The sequence below is a fragment of the Eriocheir sinensis genome, chromosome 62 (assembly GCF_024679095.1).
Source record: "Eriocheir sinensis breed Jianghai 21 chromosome 62, ASM2467909v1, whole genome shotgun sequence".
Taxonomy (NCBI): domain Eukaryota; kingdom Metazoa; phylum Arthropoda; class Malacostraca; order Decapoda; family Varunidae; genus Eriocheir; species Eriocheir sinensis.
The window spans coordinates 9,642,918-9,665,305 of record NC_066570.1 but is presented as its reverse complement, the minus strand read 5'-3'; the positions used below and the strand labels follow the sequence as shown (position 1 = coordinate 9,665,305).

General features: G+C 43.7%; 1 protein-coding gene across 1 annotated transcript in view; it reads right to left on the bottom strand.

Annotated features, from left to right (window-relative positions):
* Window positions 1-9,248: 9,248 nt before the first annotated feature.
* Window positions 9,249-22,388, bottom strand: part of LOC126986754 (zinc phosphodiesterase ELAC protein 1-like) — a 59,001-nt gene continuing 45,861 nt past the window's right edge. Inside the window, exons 5-6 of the mRNA XM_050843133.1 lie at window positions 14,141-14,321; window positions 9,249-10,446 (exon numbers count right to left, since the gene is read on the bottom strand). Coding sequence (XP_050699090.1) covers window positions 10,327-10,446; window positions 14,141-14,321 — 301 coding nt within the window. The 3' untranslated portion in view covers window positions 9,249-10,326. The remainder of the gene's footprint in view (window positions 10,447-14,140; window positions 14,322-22,388) is intronic.

The following is a 22,388-nucleotide window of genomic DNA, read 5'->3' as shown; positions in this document are numbered from 1 at the left end:
CAGTAGCTGCGGGGATCATGTTTCTTTAAAGGCCCTTCCCTCTAAGCGAGAAAAAATAGAAAAAAAAAATCATCACTCACGTAAACCATTTCATTATATATATATATATATATATATATATATATATATATATATATATATATATATATATATATATATATATATATATATATATATATATATATATATATATATATATATATATATATATCCACGCATTTGTGATCAGTTTATGCATTATCAATTTTTTTTTTTATCATGACAAAAATTTGGCCCGTCGCTGGTACACGGTAAAGCCACTAATTTGGTCCGTCGCTGCTACAGGTAACTCTCGATTTATGCGAGTTTGTTTTACGCGTTTTTTTAAATAACGCGGGGACCAAAATCCAAATAAATGTTTAATTTACACGTTTTTTCCACTTAGACCTTCCAGTAGACCGCGACCTGGCCTCGGGGTCACACGTGTCAACTACGCTCGCTGTCTCGGCAGCTGTGCTTTCCTTTTGTGCTCTCCAGCATATCCTGAGGCTCTCCTATTGCTGCTGCTGCTTTGCTGCTTCGCTGACCTGCTCTGCTAAGTGCTAAGTGTTATATTCACTTTACTTAAACACATTCTCCCTAGCACACTTGCTCATCCCTTCTGCCCTACCCTACACCTCCCCTACACCTCCTCACAACACTGTGGTGCACATACAACTCCTTCCTAACTGTATTAAGCTCCTTCTTAACCTTACTACACATAATTTACATATTATTTTCCAAGAAGTGTACTAGGAGGTCCTTGTTTTCAGGCTGATTTTCTTTCATTGTTTCGGTCCGTACATTCCCGCCGCGGCGTATACCCAGCCGCGCGGAGGGCGAAATTCCCTGGAGACCCTTTGTTTTTTCCTCCCCTACCCGGCCGCGTGAATCCCCTAGAGGGAAGTCTAACGAGAACACCTGCCCGAGTCAGACAGGAGGGAGTTAATCGTTCCCTCCTGACCTACTGCCACTCATTCTCTCTGAAGTTAAAAGGTAACAAAACATAACAAAAGATAACAATCAAAGATATGGCTTCATCACTACGCAAATGCCCCGGGTGCAAAGGACGCTTCGCCCCACAATATTTTGATAAGGGGGCGGAGTCATGTAGACACTGTCAAATGGAAAAGAAGATCTCAGATTTAGAGAGGGGTTTAACCGAGTGCCTTAAAGCGTTGAACCAACGTCCCCCTCTACCCGCTCCCACCCCCACTGCTTCTTCCTCTTCTTCTTCTTCTTCCTCTTCCTCTTCCTCTTCTTCTTCTTCTTCTTTGCCTTCCTCTCCTTCTTTTACTCCGACTGCCTCCACCCCTTCTTCATCTCCCTCCTCCCTCTCCTCCACCCTCCCAGGGGTCCGGACGAGAGCCATGGCCCGCAAGGTGAGGTCTTCTTCTTCTTCTTCTTCTTCTTCTTCTTCTTCTTCTTGTGTTACCGCTTCCACTGCGTGCCCATCCATCTCCTTCTCGTCCCCCACGTCCGCCTGCTCCTCCCCCCCCTCCTCATCGTCCCCTCCCCTCCCCTCCTCCTCCTCCTCCTCTTCCCTCTCCTCCTCCTCCTCCTCTGCTTCTTCTTCCCCTTCTTCTTCTTCTTCTTCTTCTTCTTCTTCTTCTTCTTCTTCTTCTGCTTCCACCTCCGCTGCCCTCTCATCCATCTCCTCGTCCCCCTCGTCCTCCTCCTCCACTCCCTCCTCCTCCTCCTCTGCTTCATCTACGCCTTCTTCATCTTCTTTTTCCTCTCATTCTACCTCCTCCTCCTCCTCCTCTTCCTCCTCCTCCTCCTCCTCCTCCTCCCCTTCCCCCTCCTCCTCCTCCTCATCATCATCATCATCATCATCATCATCATCTCCTTCTTCTTCTTCTCCTGCTTCTTCTCCTTCTTCTTCTCCCTACTCTTCACCTCCTTCTTCCTCCTCCTCCTCCTCCTCCTCCTCCTTCTCCTCCTCCTCCTCCTCCACCTCCTCCTCCTCCTCCTCCTCCTCGTGCAGGCGTAGACGGAACAACCACCTCCCAGCCGTCTCCTGTGAAGACGGATCACACTTCAACGGATCAAGGATCAACACCAAGGTTAACATAAAACTGGTGGGTGACAGCATTGTTAGAGAACAACTGACTGAGTTCTGTGGACGAAGTATCAAGAACAGAAGACGCTACTGTATTCCTGGTGCAAAACTACAAGATATAGAAGAAGCGGTAGACCTCGTCTCAGACCGCACGGAGCAGGACACACTCTTTGTTTTGCACGCTGGCACGAACAACGTTCAAACAATGTCCACGGAGGAAATTATAGCTGACTACCGACGAGTAATCCGCCGCTTCAAGGAAAAGTCAAGCCACATCATTGACTCCGGGATTCTTCCGAGAATCAACGCCTTCACAGGCTTCCACAGAAAGGCGTCGAACATCAACAACAGATTGAAGCACCTCTGCCAGGACGAGGAAGTTTCGTTCGCAAGTCAGTGGAATCATTTTTATGATATCCCCGACCTTTTCCGTCCTGACGGTCTTCACCTCAATGCGATTGGATCAGCACGGCTTGGTAGGTTGCTGAACGAGGAGGTACTTTTGTACTCAAAAAACTCCGAGCGCGGGAGGGGCACCAAAGTATCGTAAACAACCAACCAGTAGGGACCGCTCATCACACACCAAGGCCCCCAACAGAAAACACAAGCAGACACCAGACTACTGTGCCTCGAAGCGTTGAAGTCAAGAAGGACATTTCTGTCCTATACACCAACGCGCGGAGCTTAATACCCAAACGGGATGAGCTACTTGCCTATGTTGACGTAGAAAGTCCGGACGTGATTGCCATCACCGAAACGTGGGCCACCTCTGACCACCTAATGACCGAATTCTCAATTCCGGGATACGAGAGCTTCTACAAAAACAGACTTCACAAGAAAGGAGGAGGTGTTATCTGTTACGTCAAGAACAAATACCCTGCCGTGGAAATAACCAAAGAAGACTCAGAGAAATATGACACTGTATATGTTGAACTGGAGACTAGCAAGCACAACAAAATAACAATTGGAACCGTTTACAGACCTCCAAAGCAACAAGCAGCGGACGACGAAGCGCTGTACGAGGAAATTCACACCATAACACAAAACAAACAGTCAGTCATTATCGGGGACTTTAACTGTTCCAACATTGACTGGACCACGATGATTGGAGATCGGGAGGGTAACAGATTGCTCGAAATGTTAGAGGACACTTTTCTTACTCAGATTGTTAGCCAACCGACGAGGGAAAATAACTTATTAGACCTAGTACTCGTGAGTGATTCAGATCTCACACGTGAATGTCAAGTCGGCGAAAAACTGGATGGTTGCGACCATCACCTAATTCGCCTAAAAATCAGAACAGACCATGAACTCACCGAAAACACGTCCAAGATTCCAGACTACAAAAAAGCCAATTTTAACTTCGCTCGTGAGCTGCTAACCCAGACAACTTGGGAACCCATGAACCTCACTCCGTTGGACGGCGCGTGGAACGGCTTTAAGAACAAACTCCTGGAGATAGAGAGAACGACTGTTCCCATGAAGACAAGGAGAACAAATAATGCCACAAGCACACCATGGATGACTACCCAAGTTCGACGGGCGATTAATTTGAAGAAGAGAAAATACAACTTGCTAAAGGAAAACAGCACTGACGAGGCACGCGACCAGTACCATCAAAGCCTCAGAGCTTGCAGAACACTCATTCGCCAGAGTAAACGCGACTATGAAAAGCAAATTGCACGCGAAGCGAAGTCCAACCCGAAAAAGTTCTTCACGTATATAAGAACCAAAAAGAAGACAAAAAGCAATATCGGTCCCCTAAAAAATGAAAGTGACGTACTAACACAGGACAGTAGACAAATGGTCGAAATCCTAAACAGGAACTTCGCGTCAGTGTTCACGGTCGAGAATACCCAGTCCGTACCCGAGAGCCCTTCCCCACCGATGGGAATCACTCCCCTAGAAATTGGTACAATCGACGAACGGGATGTGAAAAAGTACCTAGACAAACTCGAGACAAACAAGTCTACCGGACCCGACGACTTGTCACCCAGGCTGCTCAAGGAACTCAAGCAGCAAATCCTCAAGCCACTCACCGCCATCTACAATCAGTCACTACAACAAAACAAAGTCCCGAAAGACTGGAAACAAGCGAACGTAACACCGATCTACAAAAAGGGAGACAAAAGTGTGGCCCTAAACTACAGACCAATCAGCTTGACCTCAGTGGCCGGAAAAATCCTCGAGAAGATCATCAGAGACAAACTCGTTAGGTTCCTTGAAGACAACAACATCATTTCCGATGCTCAGCACGGTTTCAGGAACAAGCGCTCATGCTTAACCAATTTATTGGACTTCTTCCAAGGTATCTATGAAAACTGGGATAATCATATCCCCAGTGATGTTATATATCTAGACTTTCAGAAAGCCTTTGACAAAGTGCCACATGAAAGACTCCTCAAGAAACTTAAGTCGGCGGGATTAGGCGACGATCTGACAGCGTGGATCAAAGACTGGCTCACTGGAAGAAAACAACGAGTTGTACTCAACGGACAGGCCTCCGAGTGGCTCCCGGTCACAAGTGGAGTGCCACAGGGGTCAGTGCTGGGACCCATACTTTTCATCATATATATCAACGACCTAGAACTAGGATTAAAATCCAATCTTTCAAAATTTGCCGACGACACAAAGGTGGGTGGGAAGGCACTCACGACGGCAGACTGCGAAATTATCCAGAGAGACCTGGACCTGATCACTCGGTGGTCGGAAAAATGGCAGATGTCCTTCAACACTACCAAATGTAAAGTAATGCATATCGGATCCAGAAACAGCAACCACATATACCACATGGGTGGCGAACCACTACATGTTGTGCAAGAGGAAAGAGACCTCGGGGTCACCATCAGCAGTGACTTGAAACAAACAAAACACTGCAAGTCCGCCTGTAAGAAAGCCAATACAATGCTTGGGTTCATATCGAGGAACTTTGAGTACAAGACGCCGGGAGTTATGTTATCCTTGTATAATTCGCTGGTAAGGCCCCACCTGGAATACGCCGTGCAATTCTGGTCTCCTAATTACAGGAAAGACATTGAATTACTTGAGAGAGTACAGCGCCGCGCCACGAAGATGATACCATCACTGAGGACGAAACCCTATGAAGAACGACTCGAGCGACTCAACCTCTTCACGTTGGAAAAGAGACGACTGCGGGGAGACATGATACAAGTCTTTAAGTACCTGAACAAGCTCAGCAACGTTGATCACTCCAAACTCTTCACGCTACAAACTAACCTGAGAACAAGAAACAACGGAAAAACAATTCAAGCAAAGCGATGCAATACCGACATCGGCAGGAGTTACTTCTCGAATAGAGTTGTTCGCCACTGGAACAGCCTTCCTGCAGAAGTGGTTAGCGCAGAGACCATCAACTCCTTCAAGAAACGCATTGATCGCCACTTTGCTGCAACGGGTGTGAACTGAACGTTCCCAAGAGTAGGTACACAAGTGCTTTAATCCTTCCCTGCAAGCCACTCCTATGGCAAACGGATTGATTAAATCACTGAACGCAGGCAGCCTAGTAATGAGCCAACAGGCTTTCTGCTGCCTGCTAGTCCATGTTTCCATATGTCTCACGCAATTGGACTCACACGGCGCCGCGGCCACGCAGCTGAGGTCAGTTCTTTCCGCGCGCCACTTAAACAACAATACAGTATCCATGCTGCCACGCTACTCAACGATAGGGGTGGGCAGGTAACGGTACCAGCTATGCGGTACGATACCGGTACCAGACTGCTCGGTACCGGTACCAATATTAGCCAGGCGCTCATGCTGTCCCTCACTTCTTTCTCAGACGAGTGAGGCTGAAACTGAGTGCCTGATTGGATATCTCGGTGATATGAATAGTCTCTCTCTCTCTCTCTCTCTCTCTCTCTCTCTCTCTCTCTCTCTCTCTCTCTCTCTCTCTCTCTCCACTGAATGTATAACGCGCACCTTTTTCACATAAAAAAATCCCTGAAAGTTTAGCCCTGCGCGTTATACACCGAATGTACAAATTTTTAATGATTTTTTTTTCTTTGGAGTGTTTTTAAGAGTTTCGTCTTATCCAATAACAACTGCAAACTTACCTTTATTATTGTTAATGATCCTTCATAGACCATAGCTGTCTTATAATATGTTACTATAAAATACAGGGCGATCAAATAACTATTATGCAAAAATTAAATCGGTGGAGGATCGCCCATGCCCTGCTGTTATCCCGTTTTCCCGTCGGGCGCCATTTGTATGATCTTGATCTTGATGTCACAGGTGGCTTACGATTGTATGACTAAGGAGCAGTACAAGCTACATAAAATAATCATATTGGAAAAAAATATCCATGTGTTCATTATTAATTATTAATATTGGTGAGAATAATGGGGTAAATATGAAATGCCAGAATTTGCTCTTTTACTACACTCCCACACGGCCACTGCGTGTAACGAAACACACGAGAAATTAATCCAGACAAGGAAAGGTTTGCCGGCGCCGGGGATCGAACCCGCGACCAGCGTAACGGGAGAATCACTCCTTTACCAGTCGGCCAAAGAGGTACCCCGCTGGCTAAGTGGGTTATGGGAGGCTCGCCCATCAGGCAAGTCAGCATTACAAATATGATATCAGAAACTGTACATCATGAGTCTTGTACGAGGAGTTATTTCACGCCCGGCCGCCATTTGCATTGTTTACAAACCACACAACCACACCCACACAACAAACAGCTGCATGCCGCGTGTCACCAGAACCGCGTGAATTGTGTCTTGCCTAGTTGTCTGTCATAACCTACGAGTGACTGTGAGAATAATATGCTTATTATGAACTCAGAAGCTGTACATAATCAGTATGTACGAGGAGATATTTCTCGCAACACCAGCCCAGCCGCCATTTGCATTGTTTGAAAACCACACAACCACCCAAACAACAAACAGCTGCATGCCGCGTGTCACCAGAACCGCGTGAATTGTGCCTTGTATAGATGTCTGTCATAACCTACGAGTGATGGTGGGAATAATATACTTATTATGATATCATAAGCTGTGCATCATCAGTATGTTTACGGGGATGTATTTCTCACAACACCAGCCCGGCCGCCATTTTCATTGCTTTACTGAAGGACACTTGTCAATAGGCGCACCTAACATTACCAAATGTGGGGTACAAACTTGGCGGAGGGACAGTTTTTTGGGCGCCATTAAAGGTAATGGCTAAAGAGTAGCTTAGCCGGATATTTTGTTTTTATTTATTAATGATCCACGAGACATCCTGGAGGTAAATCAAAGTGTGTGCTTATCTTTGTATTCATTCATACACACACTGGTAACATTTCTGTGGAGTCTGATTCACTTATTAGAGTGAAATTCTATTGTGATAAACAGTCACAAACTCGTGTCACTAGTAAAAATGAAACAAGCAATTTAAGTTTTGCCACCATGAAATATACACAAATAGATAAATATGAAAGCTCACGAAGTCACAATAAGTGACATCACCTGCTTTGCGCAGTAAAAGTATGCTATTTTAGGTATCTGACACCCGCAATATGGCAGGCTGCTGCTGCCTCGGCCACAGATTATTGCCAGATTGTCATACTCAGCCGATTATATTTCCTAACTTCCTGCCCCAAAACTGTCTTTTGGGCTCCAAAAACGAAACTAATTTATAGTTATCGTTCAACGAGTAAGATCCTGATGTTTCTTGGCAATAGTTAGGCGTCAGAAACCGTTAAATACAATGCTCTGAGTACGACAATCCGGCAACGGTGGCTATACGTATTTTCATATTATTGTTCTGTTGTTTATTGAATGTTGTGTTCAAGAAAAAGAATACTCAAATTTTAGTTAGTTTTTGGTAATAGGGATTCTTTACGAAATACAAGTATAACATTACCTTCTTTTACTTAGGAAACGTCCTGAATCCTGGATCGGCTATGGCATTGTTAGGTGCGCCTATTCAAGCAGTAAAGATTACACCAAAAATATATAAATTTCGGGAAATTGTACATTGTCATTGTTCTTTAACCCGTACATATTTCTGAGCATTTTAAGAACTTTTTTTTTTTTTCAAAATTGTTGTCTTAAAGTTTGGGGTGCGCGTTATACGCCGCAAAATACGGCATATATTTTTCGACAGAAACCTACCTCTTGTTTGATTTACATTGTTTTTGATTTACGCGACCTCTTCAAGGACGCAATACTCGCGTAAATCGAGAGTAACCGGGTTAAATAAATTATCAGTAACCTGTGAGATACAGGACACTAGTCATGTACTGATATGCAACTTCCTTTTATAGTGTCAATTTATGATGTGGAAAAATACCTAGCCCTCTAAAATGATGAGCACACTGAAGCATATTGAATGTGAGCTGGGATAATGAGTCGGTAATTACAACAATAATTCCTAAAGGAAGGGCGAGACTTTTGAGGTAGGCATATATATACTTTGGGAAAAAAAATTATTCCGACACCATCGTAGTTCACAGATTAAAAAGATATTTTAATTGATTGATTATATTAGTTTTCTTAGTTTCAAATTTGTTGAGCAGTTTGTGAAGGAATTAAGAAACTGATAAAAATAAGCTTAGGGAAAGAAGATGCCTTCCACTTAGAGGCTGACATTCATTTTTTTAAAGATCGATATGAAATTTGGTACGTAAATGTCTTAGTAGGTTAACTGTACAGTATCCAAGTATCACTCAGATCCGATCATTAGGTGACGAGAAATAAATTATAATGTGCTGGGTAAATGCCAATAAATGCTGTCGGTATTAATCAAAATTACTCAGGGTTTTTTCTTCTTAATGTCTTGAGAATCAGTCTGTACAATCCAGATACATGTAGCTTTAATTCTGTAGTTTTAGATTTTCATTTTCGCATTGCATATTCGAAAAAAAAAATCTACAAAATCATGATGACAGAACTTTAGCTTTTTTTTGGAAAAAAATTATACCGAGATTTACATACATTTTTTCGAAAATCTAAATCTACAGAAAAATTCTCCTTTCTTTCCTCTGTCTTAACATAACTTTATGTCTGCAGTCAGTTGAAAACCTCACACCGTGATTTTGCCCTAAAGGTCAAAAACCTTACTTTTGAGATACGAGCCATTTTCTTCTGAGTAGTGCATATCATCATATTTACAAGCTTTGTGGCATAATTGTACATATATTGGGGTAATAACAGCAATTAAAGGTAATTCAATGTTTATTTTAGTGTTTAGGCTTTAAGGTACCTGGTCCCTTCCTGTATACAGGATATTACTCACTCGCAGGTGAGGACACGTGATAGTGACGGTTGAGTCAAAACAGTTACGAGTCAGCTGAAGCGTCTTTCTCTCCCAGCATTTTGTGCATGCTGTTGAAATAAGGCTTTCCAGTTGTTTGCGACTAAGTATAAGTCTTTCTTCATCTTCATGAGGAGGAAAAAACTCCTTATTGAACAGCTGGCATCACAAAGATGTCCGTGTTACTTCTGGTGCTACGGTAGTCACTTATGATGGTGGAGGTGAATGCTGGGAGGTTGAGGGTACTGGGTTAGGCAGTGGTGATGACTCAGGTCATGAGGTGGTGGCTGGCTGGGGGGCAGGAGATAGGGCTTGCTCACCCGAAGCTACGCTCTCTTCCCTTCTCCTGCTCCTCCTCTCAGTCATTTTCATAACTTTTTCTAGGTGCGTTTTCCTGAGCTTAGATGGGCAACCCATGGCTTCAAATCCTCTTAAATTCAGGAACAGCTTCGCAAAACGAGAAAGACGCTTGGGAGCTGAGCACGTGACATCCTCCTCTCAAGGAGTCAGAGGGGACACTACAGTCACAAATGTGACTCACTCCTCCTACTACTCTCTCGCTCTCTCGATGTTGCCCTATGATAGCCAAAAGGGATAAAGCACTAAAAAATGCCCCCCAAAAAGCAGAAAAAAGCTTCAATATCATCAAAACAATAAGCAATAGCAATAACACGTGGCTTGGAGCGCACGGGGCATTTAAATAATGGTAAACATAGGCGATTTAAAAATATAAGGAATAATGGCATCAACTTGCAGCTTTCACAGAAGATGCCAGACATTTCAAGGGTGATTATGATGTTAATAACTCAATATTGACCTCTGGGTCGAAAAATATTTTTTAGGCGTCTTGTCCCCTGTTTGCAAAGGAGATGCTGAATTAGATTACAGAATTGCTCAATACAGAAATTATATTCTTTATGGTCTAAGTTATGTTTTAGAGAGTAAAATTAAATGATTACATTCTCCCAGTATGTAACAGATCAACATCACTCGTCTTGATGGTTATTTGGTACTTCAAAAACAAATAAATCCTCAGCACATTGCACATGAATGGTAGAGTCAGCTGCTGCCTCTGCCTGCTCCTGCAGAATGGCCACGCTGGGTCTCTGTGAGGAAGAATAACATAGCATCACATTTCTATAATTTTTTGTGTATTTTGGGCATGAAAGATCTCGATACACAACCGAATTTAATATTTCTATACATTTTAATGTTTACAATTGAACGTAAGTCCTGTGTTTTCTTATTCATTATTATTAAAATCAACTGAGCTATTGATACTTTGATACACATTTTTTTTTAAATCCAGTGCAAATTCCAAACCCTGGATAGCAGTATCTATGCAAGGGTCAACCCCATAAGTTTGGTTTAAAAAAAAAAAATTCTACTGTTAACCCTTTCACGCAACCCTTTCATGCACCAAAACTTTAATATGTTTCTCTTTCCGCTGCAACATACATCTGGGGCTCCCTGGAGGGCCTTGCGGAATGGCCTGACCGTGCAGCGATTTTTTTTTTTCATGTTATCAATCTCACCCATGAGTATTCTTTTTTCCTGGCATTATTATATATCATTGGTTTTGGAAGAGTTATTCTGCCTTGTGAAAGAAAAAATACCAAGAAATGCAAATAAATAGCGAAGTTTACTGACTCAAAAAAAAACAATGATAACGATCAATAAGAAATGCTTACGTTCACCACCTAGTAGCTCAAAACTTCCTGAGTTGCAATAAAAGGGGTTTTTTATGATGATTCCAACGCTATCCTTGGAATTTTCATATGGCCAGTAGTTCTTGAGAAAATGGAGGAAAACTATATTTTTCTATCTATTCTGTTCTCTCCAGTAGAAGAAACAAGTCAAGGGCAGCAAAGAAAACACAACAGGCAGGTCAAAATAGAAGTCAATTTTGTCTAGAACAGAGTTTTGATAATAATAATAACAAACATGATTATTAGCTGTCTGGAAGAACTTCGCCAGACGCAATAATAATCATAATAAATACCACCTAGTCTCTCTCGCTAACACTCTGCTGGAGGTTGGTTTTTTTTCACACTTTCCATCATCACCATCACTTTCATTTTTTTTATTTTATAGGTCTAGCTTGGATCTTTGACGCGATTCTGAAAGATACTTTATTTTTGGCGAATGTTTAGAAGTTTTTTTATGCGATTCGAGTCAAAAGCTCAGATGTAGACAATTCCGTTTTGATGCGAATCGCGTCATGGTGCGTGAAAGGGTTAAAAATGCTTTCTTATCGATCTACTTGTTGGTAGTCTCTGGGCCATATCTCATTCTACAAGCTAACAGGCAACACTATACAGCATCAACGAGTCAATCAGTTAATCGGGGCATACAGATGGGGGAGTCACGTAGCCTTACTAACCCTACAACGCCAAACCCGGGGACCCTCTGAGGAAGTCTCCATGTATGCCCCCTTTCCATCTTCAGTACCTCATGGCAGAATCCGTGACTTGCTCAAGCCACGAGTTTTGTAAGTTTCCTTTTGGCCTCCTACACTTGGGATTGTCTCTTAACAGGAGTGAAAACAATGAGCAGTGTCAACGTTGGGTAGCATGCCACATGCCAATGAACCCTATACTATGGAACACACACTTGCCGCAGCCCTGTCATTAAGCCGTGAATTTTGGAAAATCCACCGCTTTGGTGTCTAGTGTGGCATTGCTATGGCCTCTAGAAGGCTGTAATTTGGCATGTAGCCCCTCTTGGCAATGTAGTATGACCAACTTGAAGGATTTTTTGATAGCTCGATTCCAAGTTTGTTGTTGAGCCGTCACAAAATAGCCTGTTTTTCGGCCCTTTTGCCGCGATTTGGACATGTCCTAATATTTCTGCTTATAACTCTTTTTATTTTATAACTTTTTATTTTATTTATTTAGTGCTTACCAATTTTTTTCTTATTATTAATCTGTATTAACAGAGCTTTCATTTGCCACCAAGCACGCCGTCCTAGCTTCAGTAGTTTTCGCTTGAGCCCGACCAGAAGTTGCAACGAACATTCGCCGAATCTGACTCATTTCACGCGCCGCGACGAAAAACCTTCCTGACGCCACAAAAATTGATATATCTGCATAAGAAATCATATATGAACACTTAAATATGTTGAACCATTTTAACCATTTTAAGATATCTATATAAAAAGTTACTATTATTATATAATCATTTCACTATATAAATCAACCTATATTAAGCGCCTTATTATACATGTTATTTCTTTTTTTTTTTTTTTTTTTTTTTTTTTTTGGTATTCAACCAAAGAGTTCGTCAAAATCGCTACCGACAGGGTTTACGTTTCGAGCTCTAGCAACAAAACTACTGGGAGTAAGGAAATGTTATGCACCATATTGGAAAACACATTGGCAGGGCTAAATCACTTGTAAATACGTTTTTTTTAAGTTCTCAAAAAATGAGCAGGTTTCAAGGTTGGGAACTCAAAAATAGGTTTTTTAGTCGTTTTTTGCGAATTTATTCATTTTTTGACCCTTTCGAGTCGGTTTTCGAGCCCGGTCGCTAATTAAGAAATAGCCCTTTCATTTTGCCGTCGATTGATACCAAAAACTTTTCTGTAGCCCCAGAAAAAAGGGAGTTATGGCGATTCGCACCAAAGCGGTTGATTTTCCAAAATTTGCGACTTAATGACAAGGGCACTGCAAAATCAAAAGAGTAAGCCGTCCATTACTTGAGATGTCACTGCACATGCTCATATAGCAGAGTTAGCATTTATGGATTATGCAGGTAATAGGCCTCCTTTTAATCTCAAGAAGCTTTGGCCAGTTCGGAACAGTCACTCCAGCAATATCACATGACGCTACATAGCTGCTTATTACGGAAGACATCAATTCGCCTCTTCAAGTTACTATCTAGTCTTTGTCTCATATCCATACACTGACAGCAATGATTAGTCAATCCGTCTAAAAAATTACGCTGAGTGACTAATTTCAGTTAGTCTTGGCCCGTGGACTAATTGCCGTAATTTCAGTTAGTCTTGGCCCGTGGACTAATTGCCGACTAATTTTCAACAGGCTAGGCTTCGAGTAATCTTAGAACAATGAGTAACCTATGATTCTCAAAAATAAAATGCTAGTTAAAATTAGTCAGATACCCTAGAAAGTTAGTCTAGTTGACCAATATACCTGTCAAAGTCATTATGATACATTTCTGTACTCCTGCCACAATAGAGACATTTCTGTACTCCTGCCACAATAGAGACATTTCTGTACTCCTGCCACAATAGAGACATTTCTGTACTCCTGCCACAATAGAGGCTATCTCATGTGAATACTTTTAACAAAAATCCCGGATGATAATATCAATAGTGTAATAATAATCTCGAGTAGGCGCCAGTTCAACAAGCGAAAGTATTCTTCAGCCGTTTGACGGCGCCACCGCCATCCGGTTACAATGGGAAGCCTCGGAATGGGTCATCTTATCATTTATAAGACATGATATAATAAGACATTATCCTTACGGAGCAATAACTTGAAACATGAACGACTAAAATGTCGGTGAATATAGTATAATACTTTATTTCAAAACATCTATTGCTGTAGAACATCTTTCACTCATGTTTTTGTAGGAGGAAAAACTCAAGCAAGGGCTTGGAATGAATATCATCAAACATTATTTTGATTCACAAAGGTTTACATAGGTCTTGCTACTCAATGTCTGAATTTTAGGGGCTTAATCCATACATATAGAAATAGTTGCCTATATTCTTTTTTCAGTTCTTTGGTAATCAGTGGAACAATTATCATTATTAGTTTCTTCACTACATAAACTAACCTTGGAGTTTTCCTGTTGGGCAGGAAAATATCTCTGCGAAAAATGGTTCAGTAGAAGAGTTTTTGCTCCAACACTGATGGCAAAATTGACAGCTTGTGATGGTGTGGAATGGCCAAACTCCTCTGCTTTGCTCTTCAGTGTGTCATCTAACGTTGCCTCATGAACTATTACATCACATCCACTGAAATAGAAGATTTAGTAATGTAGGTGTATTGTCTCATATCATTAACTATAAATCTTTCATATTTTCATCATCTGATATTCTAAGCTGAAAGTATAAAGGACAAAGTAAAGTCTAAGGCTCTTTGTCTCATCAACTCCTCTCCTCACACTGACAGTCTTCTGCCTCTTAAATTCCGCCGCTATGTTGCCTCTCTTTTTATTTTCTATCGATATTTTCATGCTGACTGCTCTTTGGAACTTGCTAACTGCATGCCTCTAGCGCCGGTATTCTTTCTTGATTAGGCTTGTTGGACGGCTTTAACACGTAATAGCACAGACTGGTGATATATTCCTGCGTCATTTTGCTTGGCTAATGCTATCACCCCCCCCTCCACCAGAGCTCATCCTTGATCCCCTCAAGAGTTTATCTAGAGTCTGGGTTGATAAATGGTCTTCAGGACAGCATTTGGCTAGCCTTAGACCATGCGGCGTGGACTGAAACTTGTCAGCTAGTAGCTGCGAACAGGACTTAAAAACCCGACTCCTACAGGATACCTCACCCGCACTTTGATCACTTGGCCACCGCCTCCTACCCCCCCCCCCCGTCTCTCTCTCTCTCTCTCTCTCTCTCTCTCTCTCTCTCTCTCTCTCTCTCTCTCTCTTTGTGTGTGTGTGTGTGTGTGTGTGTGTAATTATTTGCATTTACCTATTTGTGGAAAAGGAACGTCTTCCTTTCACCATTACTGTTAGCTGTCTCCTTCTTCCTCGCCTCCTACAGCGCCCCGAGCGCCCATCATACATAAGAACATAAGAACATAAGAACGCAGGAGTCTGCAAGAGGCCAGTAGGCCTGTACAAGGCAGCTCCTTTGACCCTAAGCTCCCGTGTATCTAACCCCACCTAATATCGGTCCATGAATTTATCTAGTCTATTTTTGAATGTGACAATTGTATTGGCACTCACCACATGACTGCTAAGCCTATTCCACTCATCCACCACCCTGTTAGTAAACCAATTTTTGCCTATGTCCCTGTTGAATCTGAATTTATCCAGTTTAAACCCGTTACTTCGTGTCCTACCCGGTTCTCTTACCAACAAAACCTTATGAATGTCTCCCTTATTAAAGCCCTTCATCCATTTATAAACCTCGATCATGTCTCCACGCACCCTTCGCCTTTCTAGAAAATCATTAAAAATGCACGTGTGTGGATGCGTCAACCCTGCCCCCCGAGTCAGCGAGGGCATTCATCTGTTCTTCTGCTATCGAGACGATACAGAAATGCTGGCTTGGCACCTTCAACACCGAGCAGCCGTGACACACCATGACACACCACAGCCAAACTCTACACCATCATTTACTCCTCACCTTATTTATCTGATCTTATTCTTCATACTTTCCCTTTCACCTTCCACCAATCGTTCGTTCCGCCTTCTAGCGGTAACACTGTCCCAAAAGGAATTACAAGACACTAGACTGGAGGCTGCAGAAAGCTTAACCTCAGACCTTGCTATCATTTCTGATTGGGGTATGAGGAACCTGGTGTCCTTCAACACCCCAAAAACTCAATCTCTTCACCTATCAACCCGACACAATTTTCCAAACACCTGTCCCCTATTCTTGAACAACACTCAGCTGTCACCTTCTACACTAAACATCCTCGGTCTATCCTTAACTCAAAAAACTGGAAACTTCATATTCCCTCTCTTACTAAGTTAGCTTCAACAAGGTTAGCCGTTCTGTATCGTCTCCACCAGTTCTCCCTTCTACAGATGCTGTCCCTTTTTTTTATTTTTTTTTTGTTTTTGTTTTTTTTTTCTGGCGCGGTAGGCTTCTTCCCGGTGGATCCTGATGGTCGGTCCAAGGCTTCTTCCCGGTGGGTCCTGATGGTCGTCCCAGCCCGTTCTGGCGCAGGTGAGTGTTTATAGTGGCGCCATCTTGCATTGGCTCATGCTGCCCTCCCGGAGCTCATCTTCAATCCTAGAATCTGGAGTCCGGGTTGATAGGTGGTCTTCTGGACAGCATGTGGGTAGTTTTAAGCCACTCGGCAGCGGCTGAAAAATCCCAGCTTAGTGGCACCGGTCAGGGACTGAACTCGCGTCCTCCTGAACCCAAGGGTTTTGTCCACCCTTTTATGAAGTATGCATCTTAAGTGTGGGGGGCTCCACACACACAGCTCTCTTGGACAGAGTAGGGTCTAAGGCTCTTCGTCTCATCAATTTCTCCCCTTTTACTCAGTCTCTTACCCCTTAAATTCTGCCGCAATAACGCAAATTTTTTTTTTTTATTACAACAAAGGAGGCAGCTCAAGGGCACAAAAAAAAAGAAAACAATAATAAAAAAAAAGCCTGTTACTCGCTGCTCCCAAAAAAAAATTAAAAGAGGTGGCCAAAAGAAAGGTCAATTTCAGGAGGAGAGGTGTCCTGATACCCTCCTCCTGAAAGAGTTCAAGTCGTAGGCAGGAGGAAATACAGATGAAGGAAGGTTGTTTCAGAGTTTACCAGCGTGAGGGATGAAAGAGTGAAGATGCTGGTTAACTCTTGCATAAGGGGTTTGGACAGTATAGGGATGAGCATGAGTAGAAAGTCGTGTGCAGCGGGGCCGCGGGAGTGGGGGAGGCATGCAGTTAGCAAGTTCAGAAAAGCAGTCAGCATGGAAATATCGATAGAAGATAGAAAGAAAAGCAACATCGCTGTGGAATTTAAGAGGTAGAAGACTTTCAGTAGGAGGAGGAGAGCTGATGAGACGAAGAGCCTTAGACTCCACTCTGTCCAGAAGAGCTGTGTGAGTGTAGCCCCCTCACACGTGAGATGCATACTCCATACGAGGGCGGACAAGGCCCCTGTATATGGAATAGCAACTGCGCGTGGGAGAAGAACTGGCGGAGACGATACAGAACGCCCAACCTCGAGGAAGCTGATTTAACAAGAGAGGAGATATGAAGTTTCCAGTTGAGATTTTGAGTTAAGGATAGACCGAGGATGTTTAGTGTTGAAGAAGGTGACAGCTGAGTGTTGTCGAAGAATAGGGGATAGGTGTTTGGAAGATTGTGTCGAGTTGATAGGTGGAGAAATTGAGTTTTTGAGGCAATGAAGGACACAAGGTTCCTTCTGCCCCAATCGGAAATGATAGCAAGGTCTGAGGTTAAGCGTTCTGCAGCCACCAGTCTGGAGTCGTGTATTTCCTGAGTTAATGGTCTTCTATTGAAAGAGGTTGAATAATGCAGAGTGGAGTCGTCGGCGTATGAATGGACAGGACAGTTTGTTATGGAAAGAAGATCATTGATGAATAACAGGAAGAGAGTGGGTGATAGGACAGAACCCTGTGGAACGTCACTGTTGATAGGTTTAGGGGAAGAGCAGTGACCGTCTACCACTGCAGATATAGAACGGCCGGAAAGGAAACTGGAGATAAAGGAACAGAGAGAGGGATAGAATACGAAAGAGGACAGTTTAGAAAGCAAAGACTGGTGCCAGACTCTATCGAAGGCTTTCGATATGTCTAGTGCAACAGAGAAAGTTTCACCGAAACGGCAAAGAGAGGATGACCAAGAGTCAGTTAAGAGAGCAAGAAGATCGCCAGTAGAACGCCCCTTGCGGAATCCATAATGGCGATCAGATAGAAGGTTAGAAGTGGAAAGGTGCTTTTGAATCTTCCGGTTAAGGATTGATTCAAAAGCTTTAGATAGACAGGAAAGTAAAGCTATAGGGCGGTAGTTTGAGAGATTGGAACGGTCACCCTTCTTAGGAACAGGCTGTACAAAGGCATACTTCCAGCAGGAAGGAAAGATAGATGTTGATAGGCAGAGACAAAAGAGTTTGACCAGGTAGGGTGTCAGCACAGAAGCACAGTTTTTAAGGACAATAGGAGGCACTCCATCAGGTCCATAAGCCTTCTGAGAGTTGAGGCCAGAGAGGGCATAGAAAATATCATTTGGAAGGATCTTAATAACAGGCATAAAGGAGTCAGAGGGGGGATGAGTAGGAGGAATATGCCCAGAATCGTCCAGGGTGGAGTTCTTACAGAAAGTTTGAGCGAAGAGTTCTATCTTCTATACCAATATTTTCATGCTGACTGCTCTTCTGAACTTTCTAACTGCATGCCTCCCACCTTCCTGCAGCCTCGCTACACTCGATTTTCTACTCTTGTTCACCCCTATACTGTCCAAATCCCTTATGCAATAGTTAACCAGTACAGTCACCTCTTGATTAACACGAGGGTTGCGTTCCTGGAGATGTCGTGTTATTTAAAATGGCATTATTTAAACATAATTTCCCCATAAGAAACAATAGTAATAAGGGGGGTTACCTTCCTGGACACTGGGAAAGTCTGCGCGCACTTTTTTTCACTCAGAAAATGTCAAAAAAGTTACCCCAGTGCAGTACATGCCTAGGGTACAAATTTTTATTGATTTAAATAATGAATAGTGAGATGCAATAGAAAAGAAAAGTGTGAATAAGCAGAAGAGAGGAGGAGGAAACGTGCAGCGAAAAAAACGTACAGGTAACAAGAAGATGCGCACACATGCACACAAGACACAACACCGCCACAGCGCACCAGTCACCAGTTTGCTGGGTACCTTGGCGGTGATGGTTAAAGCAGCTATTACTCAGGAACAATATTGGTGGAGCAGGGTGTTTCCTGACATGACTGTTCGGCAATTGTGGGGCGGACTTGGGCGGATTAGTCTGGGGCTAGTATTTCTGTTGTGTAGCGGCCCGGTCAGCTGACATTTTCTGTGGTATATGTTCAAAAGAGCGGATATCCGTGGATGACTAAAGTGCTTAATGTAACCGCATTTTTGTTTCTCATTATAAAAATAACTGTTATATAATATGATTGAAAGAAATTAATCAACATCTATTTCTACTTGAAAGTAGGTATACGGTCCCTGAAATCTCAAGATCAAGACCAAGATTGCCCATCGAACGTAGCATTTCTGTGTGATTAGTTCCCTCAGTACCTCGGAGAAAGTTACCGCCTGCACACTGCGCAGTGAGTGAATCTACCAACCAACCCTTTTGTTTACTATTTCAAAGTCACAGCTGCTTGGGGGAAGAGCAGTGTACTTCTTCAACCAACAGTGGAACACTTTGAACACGGAGAAGGACACAATGCAACATACGGTGTCATAGTCATAATTATTGTAAGTAAGGTGGCCACATGTAATACTGAATACACATTAAGTTTAGGGAAAATGTGGAGTTTTTCAGCGCGGTTCCCGCCAGAAGTAGTGTGGGTGCGCGTGACGTCATCGAGCGCAACGTCATCGATTAAACACGCGTTAAATTGAAAATATCGCGTTAGTTATTCGTATCTCCTTAGATATAAACTCGTGTTCAATAAAAAACGTGTTGTTTAAACTCGTGTTGGTCAAGAGGTGACTGTACCTTCAATTTTTTTATCCTTTCCATTGGTAAACTTGGGTATCGCTGGGATGACTTTGTGTTGAACCAGCGACTACTTTGTGACACTGAATCAAGGTCTGTTACTAGCTTAGTCCGTGAATGCATACTCCGGTTATATGGGCACGTGGCGCGCCTTCCGGACGTCGATCCTGCTCACAGGGATGTTTCATTATGAGACAACGCTGAGTGGAGGAGACCAAAGCGACGTCCTCATAATTCATGACCGGGACATGACAGCAATCCTGCAGGGAGGGACTTGGGATGGACAGGTCAGTTGCATGGGAGCTTGCTCGGGAGGACCGCCGGGTATATGGAAGGCGAGTGAGTTAAGCGACACCCCCCCAGGCGTATGCTCCCCATTAGTTAGTTAGTTTTCTCATAGACTCATTGACACATGGAATAAATTGGATAAGTATAGTTCAAATCAAACTAATTATGAAATTAAATCACAGCTTAATGATGAACTGAGATTTCGAGACGGGATCCCACAAGTGTAGCTTGATCCTTGTGTATCACAACTCTGTAAAAAAAACAACACGCACATACAAGCACAAACAACTCCTCCCCCCCACACACATGCACCTAATCATACATGTCGAATCATCAAAAATGCACGTGTGTGGATGCGTCAACCCTGCCCCCCCGAGTCAGCAAGGGCATTCATCTCTTCTTCGTTTGCTATCGAGACGATACAGAAATGCTGGCTTGGCACCTTCAACACCAAGCAGCCCAAAATACCCCCCCCACAAACACGCACCTAATCAAACAATACCCCCACACACACCTAATCAAACAATACCCCCACCCCCACACACACACCTAATCAAACAATACCCCCACCCCCCCACACACACACCTAATCAAACAATACCCCCCACACACACCCAATCAAACAATACCCCCACCCCCACACACACACACCTAATCAAACAATACCCCACACACACCCAATCAAACAATACCCCACCCCACACACACACCTAATCAAACAATACCCCACACCCCCACACAGGCACCTAATCAAACAATCCCCCCCACCCCACACACACACATGTAATCCAACAATACCACCACCCCCACACCCCTAATCAAACAATACCTCCACCCCCCCGCCACACACACACTCACATAATCAAAAAATACCCCCCACACACACACGCACCTAATCAAACAATACCCCCACCCCCCACACACCTAATCAAACAATACCTCCACCCCCCCCCCACACACACACGCACCTAATCAAACAATACCCCCCCCACACACACGCACCTAATCAAACAATACCCCACCCACACACACACACACCTACTCAAACAATACCCCACCCCCACACACCTAATCAAACAATACCCCCCACACACACGCACCTAATCAAACAATACCCCACCCCACACACACACATCTAATCAAACAACCCCCACCCCCACACACCTAATCAAACAATACCTCCACCCCCACACACACGCACCTAATCAAACAATACCCCCACACACACGCACCTAATCAAACAATACCCCACACACACACACACGCACCTAATCAAACAATACCCCCACACACACACACATGCACCTAATCAAACAATACCCCCACCCCCCCCCACACACAGCTAAGCAAACAATACCACCACCCCCACACACACGCACCTAATCAAACAATACCTCCACCCCCACACACACACGCACCTAATCAAACAATCCCCCCACCCCCACACACACACATCTAATCAAACAACCCCCACCCCCACACACACACACACGCACCTAATCAAACAATACCTCCACCCCCCCCACACACACACACACACTTAATCAAACAATACCCCCACACACACGCACCTAATCAAACAATACCCCACCCACACACACACACCTAATCAAACAATACCCCACACACACACCTAATCACACAATACCCCCCACACACACCTAATTAAACAATACCCCCCCACACGCACCTAATCAAACAATACCCCCCACACACACACACCTAATCAAACAATACCCCCCCCACACACACACACACATAATCAAACACACCCCATTCCCCCCACACACACACACACTTAATCAAACAATACCCCATCCCCCCACACACACATAATCAAACAATACCCCATCCCCCCACACACACACTTAATCAAACAATACCCCCACCCCCACACACGAGCACCTAATCAAACAATACCCCCATCCCCACAAACACACACACACACACACACACACACACACACACTCTTAATCAAACAATACCCCCACACACACGCACGCCTAATCATTTTTTGGGTAGGCGGTGGCTGAACAGATAGCAAGAGGGCCCCGCCCCGCGTTCAGGAGGACGCGAGTTCAATCCCCGACCGGTGCCACCAAGCTGGGATTTTTCAGCCGCCGCCGAGTGGCTTAAAACTACCCACATGCTGTCCAGAAGACCACCTATCAACCCGGACTCTAGATTCTAGGATTAAAGATGAGCTCTGGGAGGGCAGCATGAGCCAATGCAAGATGGCGCCACTATAAACACTCACCTGCGCCAGAACGGGCTGGGCCGACCATCAGGGCCCACCGGGAAGAAGCCTTGGACCGACCATCAGGATCCACCAGGAAAAAGCCTACCGGCGCAATAGGCCAAGACGTAGAAAAAAAAAAAAAAAACGCACCTAATCAAACAATACCCCCAC